Below are 20,295 nucleotides of genomic sequence, written 5' to 3'. Positions count from 1 at the left end.
TGTATCTCTTTGATGCAATGTGAGTCTTTGGTTTTTTCGCGTTATTTGATTCTTTAAACAAGGAATTTAATGATTGTATGCTTGGGTTCAAAGGGCATGCTAGCTAATAATGAGGAATAGAAAACACCCAAATAATTATAATTTTGGCCACACATCGGCCCAATTCGGTGTTGCCGAACTTTTTTGACACTAACTGCTTTGTTAGTCATATTGATCTACGGTTAACCGACTCTTGTCGGGTCGGGACCAGTCCCAAATATGGGAATATCTCCAAATGTCGCTTGGTTTCTGCTTGTCTAAAAAAATTGTTGGTTCATGAACCAAGTCCAACCCTAACTAGAATGCTCCTTTAGTAGCACGACATGTGCTTGGGTACCGGTTGTGTGATAGTGAGACACTTACCTATAATATTAAAATGGTTTTTGTTTGAGTCATAGTATCACTAACTAAAGTATAAGGGTAGCAAACTAACTCTACTAGACACACAATTGTCTAAATATATTGCACAATGGCATATACATAACATATAAAATAGATACACGTGACGAAATTTCTGGGCCCTGTGTAGTGGCACCAGTTACACACCCTTGAAGGCAATCATGTCTATGAAATACAATATTTTTGGAATCTCGTCAAAATTTAAGTTTTGTTTTAAAAAATAATGTTCATTAAAAAAAAAAAACTAACATAACATAAACATTCATTAACACAAAATAGGTAATAACAAATATAGCGTTTCGTGTATAGAAGAAGCTCTTATTGTGAACACATAACAAGTGAGTAAAAACCGCTCAGCCATCGCGTCTGTCTCCAAATCCACTCATATTGTAATAATTGCATCAACTCTTTATGAGTTGGGTGTTTGTTTGTAGTAGTCTCTACTTATAGTTTCTACTTGTGAGAGTTTAAAATTTGTAGTTGTATTAGTAGTTTTAGGCATTGCGATTCATGTCTGGCTTGTTCAGGGTTGCGACTTTTATGCCGAAATTTCTTTGTTCTCATGTGTGTGTTTAATGTTGCCATGTGTCTCTATGTATCTAGATTAACCCTACGTGTTTATTATGCTTTCTATCTTTATGTTAACCCTTTGTCGCAATTTGTATTGGCCTTTGTGGCTTATGGTGTAGGTACCTAATTTATAAATATAATATTTTTTTCAAAGCTCATATTTTGAGAAAGGTACCATAAATATTCCTCAGCAGGGCTCCATCCACCATTTTAGAGCTCAAATAACTCTTTACACGTTCAGACGAAAGTGAATACAAAATTTCAACTAGGAGTGTGTGTCGGTTTGAAACCGATACAATTCAGCTAATTCACATCCAATTCAATATAGATTGGATTGTAATTTTTCCAATCCAATTGAATCCGATACCATTGATATTGGATTGGATGATCGGTTTTGGTAATGAAAAAAGACAATAATGAAACATGAAACATTAGTTTTAATATAATCAAACATATTAATAGATGTAAAATGTAAAATAGAGATGAAATGCTAGAGAAAATTATTTTGATTATATAATATATTAAACATAACTTTATCAAGTGACTTAAAATGTTTATAAAAGTTTCAATTACAAATACTTACTTGAGCAAAATAAACATGAAATTAACTAGACTGGATTGGATTCTCACAAACAAATCCGTCCTCTAATCCAATCATGTTGGTTTTTAAAATTAACAATCCAATCTAATCTGCCAAATCATCAAAATCGATTAAAATTGAATTGGATCGGCCATTTTGAGCAAATTGAATTGGAATGTTGCACACCCTTCCCAAAAAAAAGAAGCAAAAAAAAGAAGAAAAGCGAATACAAAAAGGCTCCCGCTCCTCCTACAATCCGAATGAAGAAATCGAGAAAAAGGCCCAAAACCCATAAAATCCAACATTTAGGAGGGTCCACCGCTTTATCCGGTTACCAAACCTCATTCCCTCTCACCTACTCTGCTTCACCGTCTACCCCCTCAGCCAGTCACCTCTACTCCCAACCCACCCCGAAAATTTCAACCCGACTCCTCCATGCCATCACATATATTCAACCCAAACTCACTCTCTTTCCATTTCACCTTCATTTGAAAACTCCGTTTCTCTCTCTCTCTCTCTCTGCGCCATGGGAACAGAGCTTCTCTGCTCGCAAGCTTCTTCTCTTTGTCATCTTCGCCGGGCACTTGAGGCGTTGCCAGCACTAGTTTTCGTTCTCTGCTTTTACTTCGCCTTTTGCTAAATGCGGTTCGTACAGTTCCTTGGGTGTGCACTCTGTAAGTCCATCTTCGTTTCTCTCTATTTATTTATTTATTTTTAGATTAGATGGCAAATTATAGTGTTTATTGAGTGGTTGATATGTACATTTTGGAACTTGATCACCGGGGCTGGTTTTGTATGTTGGCGATTTCAATTTTGGTTACGCTGTGCTTGGCGTGCGTTCGGTTTCCGTTTGGTTACTGAGAAAGTGTGGGAAAATACAGAAGGTTCCAAATTCGAAATTTCGTTGTTTAACTGACTGAAACTAATATAAAGGCGGAAAAAAAACAAAAAGAAAGCAAAAAAACCCATTTTCATATAATTGAACATTCAAACTTACTAAGCAGAGCACACCATAGGCTTGCTATCTTATTTTTTTATTTTTTATTTATAGAACTTTCATGTGCTCCACTTTGATTGTTTTGATTACACGTTCTGAAAATTAGAGTAAAAAGGAAAAATGTATGTTGGTTTGATTTTGGACTTGTGTGTAAGCTGGCTTGAAATGGTAACTTTTGGGTTTATTAAGCAATTTTATTGTTACTATAATATTCCTGTCATAACGAGATTCTCTAGCGATTTTGTGTCCAAACCCTTAATTGCCTCGGAATTCCAAGTTAAGCACATTATAATTTCAGCTAATTTTCCTTTCCATATTTGTAAATAATTCTCAAGGAATTTCTTGTTCTTCCTTAACCGTTCTGGTCTTCTGGGAAGTGTTTTCAAGTCTCTTTTGTTACTGATTTCTACCTCTTTCTCGAGGAATTATTGTATGGTACTGTAATATGGACCAAAGTATATTCTTTTCTCTTTTGTAGAGGGATCTTTTGAAGAACAATTATCAGATTACAATTCCAAATTGTTTTCATATGTGTTATTCTTGTGAGAAGTATATGGTTCTCTATTTTCTTTGGTATTATGGTATATGATTCTCTTTGGATATGGTGTCTCTTTCAGGTAAATTTTTTGATTAATTGAAGCATGTGTGGTGTCCTGGAGCAGTTAAGTCCTGAGTCTCCAGTTCCATTATCTTCTCAGGAAACTGAGTCTGTGAATAAACCCATGGCTAATCCGATCAAAGTACTTGAAACTGAACATTCTTCCTGCAGTTTGCTAGAGCTTGCGGCCGATAATGATGTGGATGGCTTTAAGCAATCTATTAGTGAGGCTTCTATTGTTAATGAAATTGGACTCTGGTATGGTCGTGACAGGGCTTCGAGACGAATGGTTCTTGAGCATAGGACCCCATTAATGGTTGCTTCTAAATATGGTAGTGTTGATGTTGTGAAACTGATTCTTTCTCTTTCAGAGGCAGATGTAAATTGCTCTCCCTGTGGAGATAAGAGCACTGCTCTTCACTGTGCTGCTTCTGGTGGGTCTGAAAATGCTGTTGACACTGTCAAGGTTCTTCTGCTGGCTGGTGCAGATCCCAATGCTATTGATGCCAATGGATGCTGCCCTTTTGATGTTATTGTTTCTCCTCTGAATTGTTCCAATCTGAAGGTTGTGCTTCAAGAGCTCTTACAATATGATGGCTCAGCCTGTCAGCTGGATCTCCATGTTTCAAATGTTTGCTGTAGATCTAGTTCACCATCTCTGTCATCGTCTCCGAAAAATGCTTCCTTGCCATCATCCATCCCTGATTCAACATGTAATTCTGATGATATTCATGTTTCTTCAGCACCTGAGAAGAAAGAATACCCCTTCGATCCTTCGTTTCCCAACATCAAGAATAGTATTTATTCTACGGATGAGTTTCGGATGTTTTCATTCAAGATCCGGCCTTGTTCACGAGCCTATTCACATGATTGGACTGAATGCCCTTTTGTGCATCCTGGAGAGAATGCAAGGAGAAGGGACCCGAGGAAGTTCCACTATAGCTGTATGCCATGCCTGGATTATCGAAAAGGAACATGTAAGCGTGGAGATTTATGTGAATATGCTCATGGGGTTTTTGAGTGCTGGCTACATCCAGCACAATATAAGACTCGACTCTGCAAAGATGGCATGAGTTGCTTGCGCCAGGTTTGCTTCTTTGCCCACAAACCTGAGGAAATGCGACCTGTGTATGTTTCTACTGGATCTGCCATGCCATCTCCTCATTCAGCCACCTCTTCTGCTGCTTTCATGGACATGGCTGCAGCCTTGAACCTCCTACCTGGCTCCCCAAAAGCAGTGCAGGCTATGCTACCTTCTCCCTTTTCTCCACCCATATCTCCTGGTAATGGTATTTCTGACTCTTGCATGGCATGGCCTCAGAAAAATATCCCCAGTTTGCATCTCCCAGAGAGCAATCTTCGAGCAAGCCGTTTGAGATCTTCTCTTAATGCAAAAGATATTCCTACTGAAGAGGTTAACCTGTTGCATAATTTTGAACTGCAACAACAGCAGCCCCTTCATGATGTGTCTTCCTTCTCACAGTCATACATCAATATTTCCTCTGTGAGTCGTCCCCTCCATCCAGAAACCTTGACACCTTCAAATCTAAATGAGCTTTTCTCTGCCCAGGTCTCATCCCCTCGATTGACTGACCATCTTGTGAATTCATACGCTTTCTCCCCGTCAAATAAACCAGTAGTTCGCAATCAACTCCAGCAGCAACAAACAATTTTATCTCCTATCAGAACAAATGCATTTTCCCCAAGGACCTTTGAGCAGAATCTCTTGCAAGCTCCATTTGATTTTTCCTCACCGAGGATGATGTCACATAAAAACATAGAGCCTCTATCTCCAATAGGCTCTAGGGTTTCTGCTCTTGCTCAGCATGAGAAGCAGAAGCTGCAACAGCTTTACAGCTTCAGCGCACGTGATGTTGGATCTAACATCCATCATGAACTTGGATCTAATGGTGCTGTTGGCTCCCCTGTGCCTTCTTTGACCAAATGGGAGTCTGCCAATGGGAAATTAGATTGGTCTGTTCAAACAGATGAACTGGGCCATCTAACCAAATTCCGTTCTGGTGAACATAATGTGGAAGAGCCTGATGTTTCATGGGTTCAATCTCTGGTGAAGGAATCACCATATGACGTAAAGGAAGTAGCATCTGCTCCAGAATCAGGCACACTGCTGTCCATTGATTGTTCTAATTGAATACCTCCCAGTGAAAATAATGATCATTCAGTTCCCAAAGCTTGGATTCAGCAGTTGCAGGTACATCAACTTGTTGCATAGTGAAAATGAAACCATTTTTACTGAGATCTAGTTACAACAGAATTATATGTTCTTTTAGTTGGTGGCTAAAGTGTTTAGAAGGTAACAGTAACAAACAATAGAAGGAAAGGACTGGACAAAGCCAAAAGAAAAGTATCATCATCATATACCCCATTTTTAAAATTTATTAATTTTACAGAAGTCAAGAAGGGATGAAAATTCCCATTTGGGTTACGCGAAGACCATCCCAAGTTATGGAACTTCTCTCCCAAGTCTATCATAATTTAATTATTTCATTTCCCCTGTAAATTATTTGTTCATTAAATATGTTACATGCTTCATCAAGGCGAAGCAAAAACTGCAGAAGCATTTGCCCTACCAGTATGTTTTTCCGAATAATTATTGGGAACTTTTTTCCTTTTTCCAATCTCAGATGCATCTGTAATACTGTAAAACAGAATTGAGGAAGAAATGTATTCCTTCTTCTTCCCCCCGTGTTTTATCAATGCTTTGAGATGGTCCTTGTAGAACTAGAACATATTCTGTCAAGAAAGAGAAAGATGGCACTGCAGATGTGCCCCATATCTGAATGAATTATTGTAGAGGCAGATGCTGAGAGAGTCTGGGACACTTGGTTCCTTGATGTAAAATACATTTTCTTATCGTCTAAATTATTGCTCCAATATCCCAATTATTTATCATCCTTGATTGTCTCTGCATTTGCTTTTCCTCTCCTTTTGTTTGTTTCCTTATCTATGTTTCATGAAAACATGAGAATCCATGGTAAGGTGGATCCCAATTGTATGGTGGGTGCAGCACTTTTGATTCGAGAGGTGGAAACGTCTTTTTATATGGATTCTTTCTTTCACTTTTCATTGAGATTAGCAGACGTGGGATTTGGCAATTTTTTATATAAGTTTCTTTTCCTGTTGATAATTAGATGTGATGTGGGACCATTTCCATGTACTGGTCTAGAATCACTCTAAAGATTTATTAATTTTTTTTTTTAAAACAGCTCCCCCTTTCTCTGGAAATCCCTTCTCTATTATTCCAAGGTTTATATGCATCCAATCCAATCCCAGACACCGAACATGAAGTGTCTTTACTTCAAATGCCTGTTGAATCCCCACATTAAAATGACGCAAAAATAGTTCCATTTGAATTGCATAGGCCTTCACTTTCTATTTGACTGTTTAGGCACTTATTAGGTTGCAATTGTATGAAAAAAAATATATACAGAGAATATGTTATCCTTTCTTGAAAATACTCTCCTAAGCTTTGTAGTAAAACAAAATGCATTGCAGAGCATTTCATTAAAGATTCCCCTGATATTATAAGTAATGGGCAAATTTTCTCCTTGTATGATTGCTCTTCATGTAACAAGGTAATCTGAGATTTCTTGGAACATCTCAAGGTAAAAATTTTCAAGCAATCAAGTCGAAATCATGCAACAATGGAAGCAAAGAAACTCTTGAACTTCCAATTGAGTAAACCAGCGTCCATTTACGCCCGTAGGAATTCCCAAGGTCCTGTTCCTGTCCCTATCCTGAAATTCCATAGCAAAATGGTCCGTTTGGGCAAGTAAAATTTTGTGTGTGTGTGTGAGCATGCTTGTATGTACTAAATTTTGTAAAACATACCTCCAAAATCCGGCAAATGCTCGAAGACTCATATAGATGGTCAAAGCAACCCAGATTCCAATGAATCCATTGGTAGAGGAGAGAATAAACAAAACAAAGATGCTGACAATAGCCACCATAACCTGGAGAGAATGATGATCATCAAGTTAACCTGTGTACAAAGTAGTTTTTTTTTTTTTACCGTTGTACAAAGTAATTGAATGTAGTCTTTTTCCTTTAGGCTCCACAGCAAAGAAGAGAAAAGAGTTTTCAAATTTGGAGACATTTAGCGTACAAAACAACCCAAAGTTGGTGACATAATGCAAATTTTAAGTTTTTTTTTTTTAAAAAAACAAAACAAAACAAAAGCATTATATGAGTTAAAAAGAAATGAGTTCACATTATTAATTGTATTGCAAGAAAGGGGCTAAAGACTTGCCATGGAAAAGGCTGAATATGCAAAATCAGATGCTCCAAAGTTGACACCATCAAAAACAAAGGCCAAGGCATTGATGGGTTGAGTAGCTGCAACAAACTGATATGAATTGGAAGACAGTTCAAAATGTCATTTGGGATTGAAGAATTGTAACCTGAAATATTGTGTTGTTTTTTGGAGATAAAGGGGCTCACCGGAATGCCTATGCTGATAAGATGTAGGACATCGACATCTTTTGTAAATAGCCTTGCCCCATACTGCAACCCTACTCCAAGTATGACTGCGAGCATCAACCCCAAAACCAATCCCAACTGCGGTTTAAATGTATTTATGAATTTTCAGAGAAACCAACATCACATGGAACACATATTTGACACTTAAGAAATATTAGTAAACACCTGTAACACTCGTGACGCCGTGGCTGTTGCCTTGTCATGGTCTTTTTTTGCAAATGCACTAGCAAGTATTGCCTGAAAGTGGGAAGGGATTATAACCTATCCAGTCCATAGAAAAGAAATGGAAACACTGAAATAAATGTCATACACATACACAAAATAGGGGCTGTTAAAATAAGTTCTTTTATTGATTTAAAAACCATTCACTGCAGCAAGATTTGAGCTTAGGAAAGTTCAATTCAGTTTCACAAAAAATTTAAGAAGAATTTAATTGCTGATTAAACAATGTGCTTCTGTGATTTTCATCTTCTTGGTCTTTGTCTTAAAGTACAGGGAAGAAATTATCTCAAAACTAATTTGGTGTACCATTGCAGTAGTTTCATTTATTAAAGTAATGTTTTCCAACCTGTCCAGCAACAGCCAGTCCATCAGCTAGAAGGGAAGTTGCCAACCAAACCTGCAAGCAGACCTGAAATGCGGCCATGGGTGTCGGTCCCTGCCGCGCAGCCAATGATGCAGCCAGAGTTACACAGAATGTGACAGCAATGACCCTCATTAATAAAAGAAAACCTGGAGTGAAGAAAGGACTAATGGGGTATCAACTAATTCATGCTACTCTCTCTCAACATGTACTGAAATTTATTCAGATATAAATATAAATTAGAAAGAACTTGCTATTTCGATCATGTTAGTAAATACTTCAGTGGATGTTATTCGCATTTCCTATGCTATATTCTCAGCATTTTAAAGTTATGCTTCCGACGTTTTCTGCTCACTAAAACCAAGGCCTAAGGAGTATAGCTCCTCAGAACAAAAGCAAAGTTCTAGATTGTATAAAACATGCATGAAAGTGTCACCACTGCCTATTAAAGAATGAAATCCTCACCATTTTTAAGAAACCGACCAAATTGGAGATGTTTGATACTTGGGGGTAATAGATCAACTTGAGCCATTAATCTCCACAAGAGTATGACACATATTAAGTACCTATAATGAACATATCAATGATAAGAGGCACGCTGGTACACAGAGTGCAGAATTCTAGAAAAACCCACAAGAGGACCAAAAACACATGGAGATGAGTTCGATAAAACTTACTGAGATATAACATGAGAAATAGCTGCACCATTGACACCCAGACGGAAAACAAACATAAATATTGGATCTAAAATTATATTTGTAACATCTCCTGCCACTAGATTAAAACAGACAATTGATTAGAACACGATGAAGACTATATTTATTTGAAAAAGATGGCATCGAATCTAAGGTGCAGCTTCATTAAGGTATACCGGTTGCATATAAAGGAGTTTTTGTATCCTTGAACCCACGGAAGACCCCTTGCATAGCCAGTGAAAGAAGAACTGCAGGAGCACCAAGCGACCTCAGGATCAAGTACTGCTGTGCAGGTTTTAGCATAGGGGAATCCTAAACAAACAATAGTTCTTTCTGTTCTTAGAAGTTATAGTAGTATTTCAGCGCTTGCTACAACAAACTCTTAAGTAAAATGTATGTCAAAATGAAAAATAAAATAAAATAAAATAAAATAAAATAAAATAAAATAAAAGCATAAAGATGATTAACTTACAGAACTGACCCCCATAAAGTTCAATAGAGGTTTTGCTGCTGATATGAGGAATATGGCTTGGATGAGGCCAAGGATGCTGCCAATAACCATTGCTGATGACGCTGACGGGATGTACCTCTTTTGATGATTGGTTGTAACTATTTCAAAGCTTGCACCAACTGGTTTTGAGTTGTATGCATTCTGATCAGTACCTGACAAAGAAAACGGAAGAAGAAAAAACTATCATGTAAGAAGTTTTCATAAACCAGTAAAAGAATATCTTGTAATGAAGAGGAAAACTTGATGAAATCATATTCTATAAGTCTTTACAGAATGCATGCTGAGTTTATTGTGGAAAAAAGATGTAGCATTGTAACCGGAAAAAAAGAAAAAGGCATGACGCATACCCCTTTCTGGGATCAACTGTCTAGTTTCACCATTGATTGATGAACCTGTTTCCAGGTAATCATTCTGATTTTCCTCGGGACTCGCTGTTCCAATAGTATCTTCTTCAGCAACAAAAGAGGTTGTGACACTAACAAGAGGGAATATTGCAATTCTTGATGCTTGATTGAACAAAGCGATAGAAACTCCTACAGCAGCAAGCTCCACTGGACCTTTAAACATTAAGACAACTTGGATATTAAATTTCCACAACTGTAAATTTTAACAAAGATACAAGGTTCAGCCACAAAATTTCATTTCAGATTGAAGACTAATATTTAGCATTTGGTAATTGGTCAACTTTTGAAGGATAGGGTTAAGAGATACATCTCTGTTAACCATTAGGCTATTAGTGGACTGTGAATGTGGATATGTTTACACATTGGCCTCTCATGTAGACACTATATTTCATTTTATCCCCATCCTTGTCATTTAAAGAAAGAAACTTGATTTTTTCAATCAAATTTGTTTTTGTTACCCAAAGCAAAAACAAAAAGTACTTGTTTCAGATGGAAGAACATATGCACAGTTCAAAATGAAAAGAATAAGAAGCAAAGTACCTATTTGACCAATGAATGCTGTGTCAACTAGAGAAGCAATTGGATCGGCTGTCAAAGCCAGTGCTGCAGGCAATGCAATCGACGCTATTTCTAAGCCAAGTTTGTCCAAATTAAAAACAAACCTGCCCATAGAAAAGACAATCCAAGCATTGGTTTTACACATCTATTCAAATCCAAGCATTGGTTGTCCAAATTGCGATGAAAAATATTTTGAATAATGGCTCTTGCAGGCAAAGACCACATAAATTCTGAACTGGTCTTGCTTGAATAATAAGGTTAGATTAGCCGATGGATGAGAGTAAAAGCTTTGTTGCTTATCGAAAATATATGCCATTGCTTGTCTGCTAAATTCAACAGAACCTTTTAACTATCAAACCAAACTAATCAGGAAAAAGAAACGAAAAGGCATAAAATAATCGAAATGATACCTGCAATCCTTGAATAAAATGTAGATAGGAGTTTTGCTTTTGTTCCCATTGGAATATGAATCATCTTCTTCAGCCATCAGTTAGATAGATGATTTAAAGAATCGGGTTTTAACTGGGGCGGTTACTGAACTAGTTGTTTATAGACAAAGAATCCACAAATTGTGCTGCAGTCCCTGCAGATTATATGTAGTGTTAACTCATAATTCTGTTGCTTGCAGACCCGAAGCATTCAACTCCAAAAACAAGATAACCATTTTCCAGAAGTGCCCAAAAATGATGAAATACAGAAGCAATTCAAACAGTATCAAGTATCCTTGCAGAGAATTAATAAAATTAGTTGACTACGCATATCAAAGAGTTGACCACCAAATAAAGAATTGGGTTCAACAGTTGATATCCTAACTGAGAAACTTATAAAAGCTTTAGAAATTCAAATATCCACCATCAGAAGAAATCCTGGAGACAAAGAAGTACGTTTCACTTCAGCATCAAGGCCAATGAAATTCCTACCTTTGAACCATACTTTCCAACTCATAGACTTGTAACAGTTTCAAAAGTACTTTCAAAACCAAACACTCAAAAGCAAAATCACTTAATTTCTCAGTCTAGAAGAAAAGTTAAACACATGCAAAAACTTTAAAAAAAACTTGGGCTTGAAAATTAAAAGAACTCATAAACATTTCAGCTTTTTGGCAAAGCTCAAAACCAATCAAGAAAAGACCCTCACCTTTCACTGGCGTGATCCTTATATCTTGCTAGCGTACACTCAAAATGGAATTTGGGTTTGAAACTTCAACTTCTGCTTTGGAAACTCCAACACCTATAATCCAAGAATAGCTTCATGTCCAAAGTCCATGAGAAGAAAAGGTTTATCTCCCTTGATTTGACAACAGAAACGCACCAACCACAACCTATGACTAGTTTTGCTGTGTGACAAAAAGAAGCTGTCAGACGCAGCTTGTTGCAACTTGTAATTTTCACAAAGTATTTTTTTTATTTATATATTAAACTTCAAGACTCCAAAAGCACAAAAAATTCTTGCATAAAACTTTATCAAGAGGAGGCCACGTGTAATGTATTATGGTTAGTCCTCCATCCCATGTAGAAAGACGCTTTGTGGTGCCCCAGGAAGAAGATGCCAAGAAAGGGAGGAAAACTTAGTAGTGCTATCTCTGTATGGAACAGATAGCAAAATAATGCTATACCCATTTTCATAAAAGGCTTTCTTCAATAAAGGCAGTTACATGTGTCAGCAGTAGCAGATTCCCAGAAAAAGAAACGCATATTTGCATCACTGTCATGGACAGGAATTGCATGCTTACGGCTATATGCCTAGTGTCCACTTTCATGCACAAGTCACAATTGGAGCCCAAACCAATAATAGGAAGCAAAAAAACCTCACCGATTTACAGTGAAAAAAAGAAGTTTTTCTTTTTATAATTTATTTTTCCAGTTTGATTTTTTAATAAAATGTTCATCTGGTTTACTTCACCACTAAAATTACAGCACAGCACAGCAGATTTTATTGGCACAAAATAGCCAAAATAGGTTCTTTTAAAAGATAAAGCACTAGTGGTAGATACAAAACTTGGTTGGCCATTGTCACACTATAATTTTTTCATTTTTAATTCATAATTTTATTTGCTTCAAAAAAAAAAAAAAAGTATCACTAAATTAAAATTAGTTGGTGCATAAAATATCCTCTCCCACATTAAGAGTTCGAGATTAAGTATAAAAGTTAGTTGACAACCAAATTACTTCAATACGTGATATTTCTCTTTTTAATATTAAAAAATATCTGAAATTCAAATATCCACTCCCCCATTTATAAAAAAAAAAAAAACAAGTGACTTAAAATGACATAATTTGTATGAAAGAAAGAATCCTTATACATGAAAAGATTAGGGGTGGGTATTGGGACCGGAAAACCGAAACACCGAACCCAACATGTGAAAAAAAAGGGAAAAAAAATCGATTCACCAAAAAAGTCAACAAACCGGACCAAAACCAGACCGAACCGGTTTCGGTTTTACACGGCACCACACCGGACCGGACCGGTCATGTATATATTTTTTTATTTTTCCAAAATTTTAAAATCTAATGCCATATTTTAAATTTTATAATCACTATTTTTCCAAGTTCAACTTCAAAAAATTTCTAAATGTATGAATTGGATTATTTGTTAATTTTTAAGCCAAAAAAATAAGTTATTTATTATAATTTTTTAAAAAAAATAAAAAAATAAAAAAATAAAAAAAATCCGGTTCAAAACCGGAATCGGTCAGAATCGAACCGGCTAGTTTTTGAAATTGTTTTGCCTAAACCGGACCGGTTAAATAGTATCAATTTCGATTCTAGTTTGAGGTGAGAACCGGACCGCGCCTACCCCTAGAAAAGATCATATTTTATTGTTGCACATATTGCATATGCCAGCTGCTTTTAAATAAAATTTTGACATTGGATGGTTAAATAAAGAAGCATTTATAATAAAAATAGTCAATCAAAAGTTAATTACCTCAAAAAGAAAGAAAACGTTTGTAGGCAACTTATGTCTTCCTATGGATACTGGCCCAGTGGAGTCTCTTGGACGCCTTTTTTTAATGTGTTCTTGGAGCATTCATAGGCTTGACATTCGGCGAATTCTCTTATGCATGATCCCCGTGTTTAGGTTAACTGACTAGGCTAGTTTTGTTATTGTTGCGTGGTGTTTCCTTCGTTCTCCCCTGAACTAATCTTTGATTCTTCGTCTGTCTCAAGAACTATGTTTTCATAGGAGGTTTCTTTGTCAGTGTTGAGATGATACGACGTGCTTGGGGCTTTTTTTTTTTATATTTTCTTTTCTGGCCTGTTTGCGGTTAATCTCTTCTTTGTGTTGCTCATTGCAGATTTCTTTTCTTTTATCTCCAATTGCTATTGGAGGTGGCTAGAGATGGTGTGCTTAGTGGTTGTTTTCTTTCTTCTTGGCGTATTGTGTTCTCTGTCGGATGTTCTCACTGTCTTGTGGCTGTGCAAAGGACTATGATTTCATAGCAGGGCTATTTTGACAGTTGGATTGTGTTGCAATGTTCTCGTTGGAGGTCTTTGGGTTGAAGGTCTATGTGTCAGTTTGCTGTTTTATTTTATCTTGCTCTAGCATTGGTCTTGCATGACTGTTTCAGAGTCTTTTGTTAGTCTATGATATGTATGGTACTCTTTCCTACTCTGAGGTTTGTCCCTCGACAGGAATAGACTTGCAGTATGTACAAAATGGGCTATAGGGCAATCGAGTGTTTTTCTTCTCTTATCGTTAGTATAAAAGACATATACTAAATAAGCTGCAATATGAGTTGTGCGTTCTCAACTAATATTAATTTTTAAACATATATAATCAATTGTTGCGAGCATTGTTGGTGTAAAATTGGACTCTTCAAAAAAATAAAATAAAAATGATATGTTCTTAAATTAAATTTATATAATATTATGATCAATTTCATAAGCCCTTTTGACTCACCATTCCTCAAAATGGTCCTCTTGGATTTGAAGAACTCACTTATACAAAATTTTCTTACTTTTTGCTTTTGGAGCAGCATAAGGCTGCGAGTGATGGACTTTGATATCATGAAAGAAAAGATTGAAAGGATCACTAGATGTGGGTGGTGGGGCCACCAACCACCCTCCGATGCCTAAGTCAGATATTTCACCATAGAGGGTTCGAAAAGTACTACACTGAAGTATGAAGGGATTTCAAGTTACCATTTTAGGTAAAAAGTACTCCTTTTTAGATTGGGAAGGGGAGTCCTCCATTTTGTTATCTTCCGATGTGGGACTATTAGGCCTCAGATGACGTGGCATCTTCGGATTGAGCACTTGATGGGATCTTAGCATGTGGTTACTCTCTCTCTCTTAAGGATTAGCACACCTCTTGGGATCAAGTGTTTTGGGCCTTGCTTCTCATGTTTGAGCCTTTTTAGAGGTGCATAGCATGGTTCGGTGCGTGGGGCCTTGGTATATGGTCGTCACATAGGCCTGGGTGGCCTTCATCTATCTCAATCGGGCCTGGGTGGCCTTAGGGAAGGTCGGTTTTGGGCTTCATGGAGGGATCCAGTTGCTTCCTCAGGCAAGTTGGACCTACATCTGGCTTGGGCTCGTGCGAGTAGGCCCCACCCTAAAGACATTTCGAGTACAAAAGTTTTGATTTATTTTTAATAAATTATTAAAAACTAAATATTTGGACAATTAAAAAAAAACTCAAAAATATCCCTACCCAAGGCCGACCCTAGGCATGGGCCTGAGGGCGATGGCCTAGGGCTCTGGATTAAGGAGCCCAAATTTTTTAATATTCATATATATATATATTATATAATTATTTAGGCACATATTAAAAGTAATTTTTGGAGAGTTCAAAATTATGAGGGCCCAAATAAAAACCACTTCAAATCTTTAATAATATAAAGGCCCATATTTAAAAAATATTAATTGGCTTTGGAACAAGAAAGATGCAATTAATCAAACACTTTTTCAAGAAAATGTTAAATTCTTGTAGTTTGATGATTTTTTTGTTGTTGTCAACCATATAATGGTTTGCATTTGTTATTTAGTTTAATTAAACTACTATATTTAAGTCAAAAAGAAAATACATGTGCATAATTCTTTATTCTTATTAAACTATGATTACATGCAAGAGAAATTAAGCGCCACGTTTTAATTTTTGGTCATAAACCACTCAAAAATCAGGACCGGCCCTATCCCTAACCAGCACAACCCATTCCACATTCCCAACCACCATCCCCTACCTACCCACACCCATCACCCATCACCCATCTCTCTCTGTAAATGGTCCATGACTGCTATATCAAGTTTACTTTATATGAAGAAACATTTCTTTCATTTCGAATCCCGCCTGAGCATAACTATTCAACACATATAGAAAAACGAACATCACCAAATAAGCAAAATCAACCACAACACAACCCAAATCGTCTGTTTGGCTGCTCAAATAATGGGCACAGCAGGAAACCAACCAAGAAAAAACACCTCATTGATATTTTTTTGTTTTTGTTTTGTTTTTTGGCCAAAGTTAGGAAGAGGGCTGGAGGTTTTTCTCACACAAACAATCATAGTCATGAGAATTTGAACTTTAGATCACTGGTTTGCAAGTTGCCTTTTTACACTAAACTAAATCCCTCGGCAAATTGTTCACACACAATTAATTTATTTCTTTTTCACTAATAAAGTTTGTTTTAAAATTCCAATCCCTTTTATTCTCCTGTTATTTTTGTCCAAGATTCCCCTAATTTGTGTATTTGTCATCTGTATTTATGAAACAAAACCTTGTTTTCAGAACTTAAAATCTTTTTACGTTAAAATGTTCATAAAAAGAAATTAAGATAACCTAAATATAAAAAAAAGAAGTTAATGAAACGAAATAACGTTATCCGATGCCTCCACTCAGTCAGTGCTATTCCAAAGCCGATGCTGCTGCTAAACTGCTGAGGCCTTTTATGTACAATGTAATTAGTTCGAATTCTGGATGCAAATTCTAAACACTTTTTTAGTACTTTCTTTCGGAAATCCAACTTGGATGTGCTTTTTTCTCCTACAGCTCCACTCAAACTGGAGTTTTTCGTTTTTATTTTATCTTTTGTCTAAGAAAAAGACGCACTCAAACTTGAGTACCTACCTTCTTTTCTTTTTATTTTTCCTTTTCCCACTAGGATTAAGTTCCTATAGGTGCAAAATTACTTCGTCCTTCTTTCAGTGGAAAGTTCTGCAATTCTCTTTTTGATTCTTAAGTTGAGCAAGCATGGCTGAAACTCTTCTCTAATATCTATCGTGGAGTATACTTAAGCTTAAACAATATGATTTTAAAGCGAAAAGAGGGCCATTGTGTTGCCATAGTCAGAGTGCATTAATAATAATTTTGGAGAAATTATAGAATGGTACTGAAGTATGGCCACATGATATAGTTTGTACGCATATTATAATATGGGTGGATGACATAATATATTTTCCCCTCTCAGGGTATAGCATCAATAAATATTCATTTATATTAGGTTTATTTACACCAATACACCCTGAAACTACGGTCAAATTTCACATTGCCCCCCCAAACTTAAAGTGGCCTATTTACCTCGATTGACCGTGGTTTGGTGACTCCCTTTGCCCCTTACCGTCAACTCCGTTCAAAAGTTTGTTAACTATGATGATGTGACAGGGGTGTTTTTGTAATTTCATACACATGGATCATTATCCACCAATTAAGGGGTGATGTGGTAAGTGGAGCCCACCTCCACATAGATAAAGATATAATTAAATATTCTAATGATTAAAACTAATTAAAAAATTAAAATAAAGCATTAAAAAAAGTGGTTATTTTTCTCTCTCCCGCCACCCTTGGAATTTGAGCATGGAGTAGCTTTAGAAATGCAAGGGGTCGACAGGAAGAGCAAGTGAGACAGGTGGTGCAGGTTTGAGTTGGAGACAGAGGGTTGGAAAATTCTTTAATTTTATTTTTTAAGACTTTTCTAATTTTATTTTAAAAGATAAAAGTCAAGTAAGTCCAGCTGTAATAAAGTAATTAATTTATTTTCAAAAATAAACACATATCGAAATTTGAAAGAAAGTATCATATGCTGACGAATTATAGAATAGTACGGATGTACCACGTCAACGTATGATACTCCTATTCAAGATTTAACACATGTCCATTTTTGAAAAGAATTTAATTACTTTATTACAGCTGGACTTAACTTTTATCTTTTAAAATAAAATTAGAAAAATAAAAAAGAAAGAAAGAAAGAAAGAATTTTCCAACAACCCTTCATCCCTAACCCAAACTCCCATAACCCCCAACCTGTGCCACCCCTCTCCTTGCTCTTCCTCTTCAAAATCAGATGCTCAGCAGACAAATCACCTTAGAATACGATTTTGAACGCAAGTCTTTTATTAGCCAAATCAAATTGAAGAAGATTGTCCTCCAATTGATGCGCTCTGATCACAATAGCAGCACCTTGGGTTACTTGGGCACAGCCTAGCATCCACAAATCCCAAACACAACACATCTTTGCGCACTTGCACCATTGAATTTGCTACAAACACACCCTCTAGTACACTCTCACTCTGCAACACAAAATCAATGAAAGGCACAGCCGATGTGGATTGAGTTGAAGCATACTCTGAAAGGTGCTATAGACACCACCCTAGGAATTTGAGCATGGAGTAGCTTTAGAAATGCAAGGGGTCGACAGGAAGAGCAAGTGAGACGGGTGGCGCATGTTTGAGTTGGAGACGGAGGGTTGGAAAATTCTTTAATTTTATTTTTTAAGAATTTTCTAATTTTATTTTAAAAGATAAAAGTTAAGTAAGTCCAGCTATAATAAAGTAATTAATTTCTTTTCAAAAATGGACATGTGTTAAAATTTGAATAGGAGTATCATACGTTGATGTGGTACATCCGTACTATTCTATAATTTCTCCTCCATCTCTCTTCCCCACCTCTCTCTTTGAATAGCTTCACAGCCCCATCAACACCATTGAAGGCTTCACAACCTCGGGGAGATTCAATGGCTTAATCGGGTCGTAGGTCTTGACCCGTTTCAGAACTCGGTCTAGGCAATGGTCATCGTTGATGCCGGAATCAAAATGTTCGTGGAGAGTGGGTTTCCCTTTTCCATGTTAGCTGCTCTCTCTCTCTCTCTCTCTCTCTCTCTCTCAATCCTTGCTTCAAAACCCAAATTAAGGGTTGACAAGAAAAACTCAAATTAAGGAGTTTTGTAGGTATGAGAGTTTTGTGGGTATGAGAGTGGTGGATGTGGGCATGGTTTGAGAGAGGAATTTTGTGGGTGATTGAGGAAAATTTGGGGCTGTAGTGGATTAGGTGGGGTGCAGGTTCTGGGTTATTGTTTGTGTATATTAGTTTGTTTGGTGTTATATTCTCATGATTTTTTATTTCTGAAAACTTGATTAAATAAGAAGGTTAATTTCTTGGTTTTGGTTTTTTTTTTCTTTTTCAATAATGGTGGTGATACGGCTAAAAGTACAACCATGGTGTAGGAGGCATGGGACACACAGAGGCAGAGAGAGAGGTTTGGTTTGTAAGTAAGAGATTTAGTTGATGAGAGTGATTGGAATATGTCAGAAAATGGGACCAATTTTCCCCACCATCTTGGTTGGTGGTTGTTTGGGCAGGGAGGGGTGGTTATGGCTGCCAAGAGGGGGTTGGGTAAAGAGAGAGTGGGGAGGGGTGGTTATGGCTGCCAAGAGGGGGTTGGGTAAAGAGAGAGGGGAGAGGGAGAGAGATTCTTTTTAGTTCTAAATTTTTTAACTTGTTATTTTAATTTTAATTAGTTTTAATCCTTAGAATATTAATTATATTTTTACCTATGTGGGGGTGGGCTTCACTTGCCACACAATTGGTGGATAATAATCCATGTGTATGAAATTACAAAAACATACCTGCCACGTCATCATAGTTAACAAATTTTTGGATGGAGTTAACGGCAAGAGCAAAGAGGGTCACTGAACCACAATAAAGCAGGGTAAATGTGTAACACCCCGACCCAATTTAAGTATTTAATTTAACTATGCAATTAAATTTTTGCCCTTGGGGGTAGGGACACTTTACTCACTTTTTGTTATGGAATGATTTTGGGGAATTGAGCGGCACCGTTGCGTGGAGCTCGTCGATACGAGTTCTTAGACTGGCGGCAGTCCCAATTTCGATTTGAAACAAAGAAGTTATGATCTACGGAAGTACAGTGGCACAATCGTAATTTTTACAAAGTCAAACTTTAAAAATATGGGCATACTCTTTCTCTCTCTCCCTCCCAGCGATGCCGTTGCTTTGACAGGCGATTTCGTTGTCGTCTGGTATCCGTTTCCGATGCTGTTGGCACCGAAAGAATTGTCACTTCGTCCTTTCCCTAACCCAAATAATTTCCAAGCTAAAAAACTCAAGGATTTGCAGCTGGAACGACTAGAAGTGTCGGTGATTTTCGAAGCTTTCGAGGCTGTTTTCCGAGACTTCGTCAATCCAGTTATGAAACTTCATTTACTTTTTGTGTTCTATCTATTTATGTTTGTGGTTAGGATCGATTTTGGAGTTTTGGAAATTAATCAAAACACCCATATAGGGCCGACGGTTTGGCTGTGATTTCATCTAGCTCCGATCACTTTTTGGCTGGGTTCTAAGAACCAAAAATGCTCCCCAAGTTGTGCTTGACCTGTGGGTATAGGTATTGGTTGGTGATTTGGAGATTTTCAGTCGCCAAAAAATCTCTCAAGCCACCCACCGCTGCCCGCGGCGAATGGCGGAGCTTGAGTCACATTTTGGCAGTCCATTGTGTTCTAAAATGTTCCTAACGTTGTATTGAGCACAATGGTATGCTCGGATTTGAAGTTGGTTACCGTTTGACTATTAAATGGATATTGCACCTATTATGCGATATCCTGGTTCGATAGATTCGGATAGTTT

At 37.0% G+C, this 20,295-nt stretch overlaps 2 protein-coding genes across 7 annotated transcripts; one reads left to right on the top strand and one right to left on the bottom strand.

Moving 5' to 3' along the window:
- Positions 1,519–6,096, top strand: LOC18780661 (zinc finger CCCH domain-containing protein 56). Its single transcript, XM_020561826.1, has 2 exons — positions 1,519–2,262; positions 3,203–6,096. The coding sequence occupies exon 2, from the start codon at positions 3,227–3,229 to the stop codon at positions 5,333–5,335; it is 2,109 nt and encodes a 702-aa protein (XP_020417415.1). The 5' UTR covers positions 1,519–2,262; positions 3,203–3,226; the 3' UTR covers positions 5,336–6,096.
- Positions 6,586–11,871, bottom strand: LOC18779888 (protein DETOXIFICATION 42). 6 transcript variants are annotated; one of them, XM_007213865.2, is made up of 14 exons: positions 11,572–11,864; positions 10,845–11,017; positions 10,417–10,538; positions 9,820–10,029; positions 9,434–9,624; positions 9,138–9,273; positions 8,944–9,040; positions 8,732–8,832; positions 8,252–8,415; positions 7,849–7,920; positions 7,645–7,761; positions 7,454–7,549; positions 7,036–7,157; positions 6,586–6,941 (listed from the first exon to the last, which is right to left on the bottom strand). In XM_007213865.2, exons 2-14 carry the CDS (start codon positions 10,919–10,921, stop codon positions 6,899–6,901), a joined length of 1,548 nt encoding a protein of 515 aa, XP_007213927.1. In that variant the 5' UTR covers positions 10,922–11,017; positions 11,572–11,864; the 3' UTR covers positions 6,586–6,898. The 6 variants fall into 6 exon arrangements, 4 of the variants coding, with proteins under 4 accessions (XP_007213927.1, XP_020417416.1, XP_020417417.1 ...); XM_020561830.1 differs by having other exon boundaries at positions 6,829–6,941; positions 7,454–7,539; positions 11,572–11,867; XM_020561827.1 differs by having other exon boundaries at positions 6,586–7,157; positions 11,572–11,865.

The sequence above is a fragment of the Prunus persica genome, chromosome G4 (assembly GCF_000346465.2).
Source record: "Prunus persica cultivar Lovell chromosome G4, Prunus_persica_NCBIv2, whole genome shotgun sequence".
Classification (NCBI taxonomy): Eukaryota; Viridiplantae; Streptophyta; class Magnoliopsida; order Rosales; family Rosaceae; genus Prunus; species Prunus persica.
This window is presented reverse-complemented; position numbering and strand designations above follow the sequence as displayed.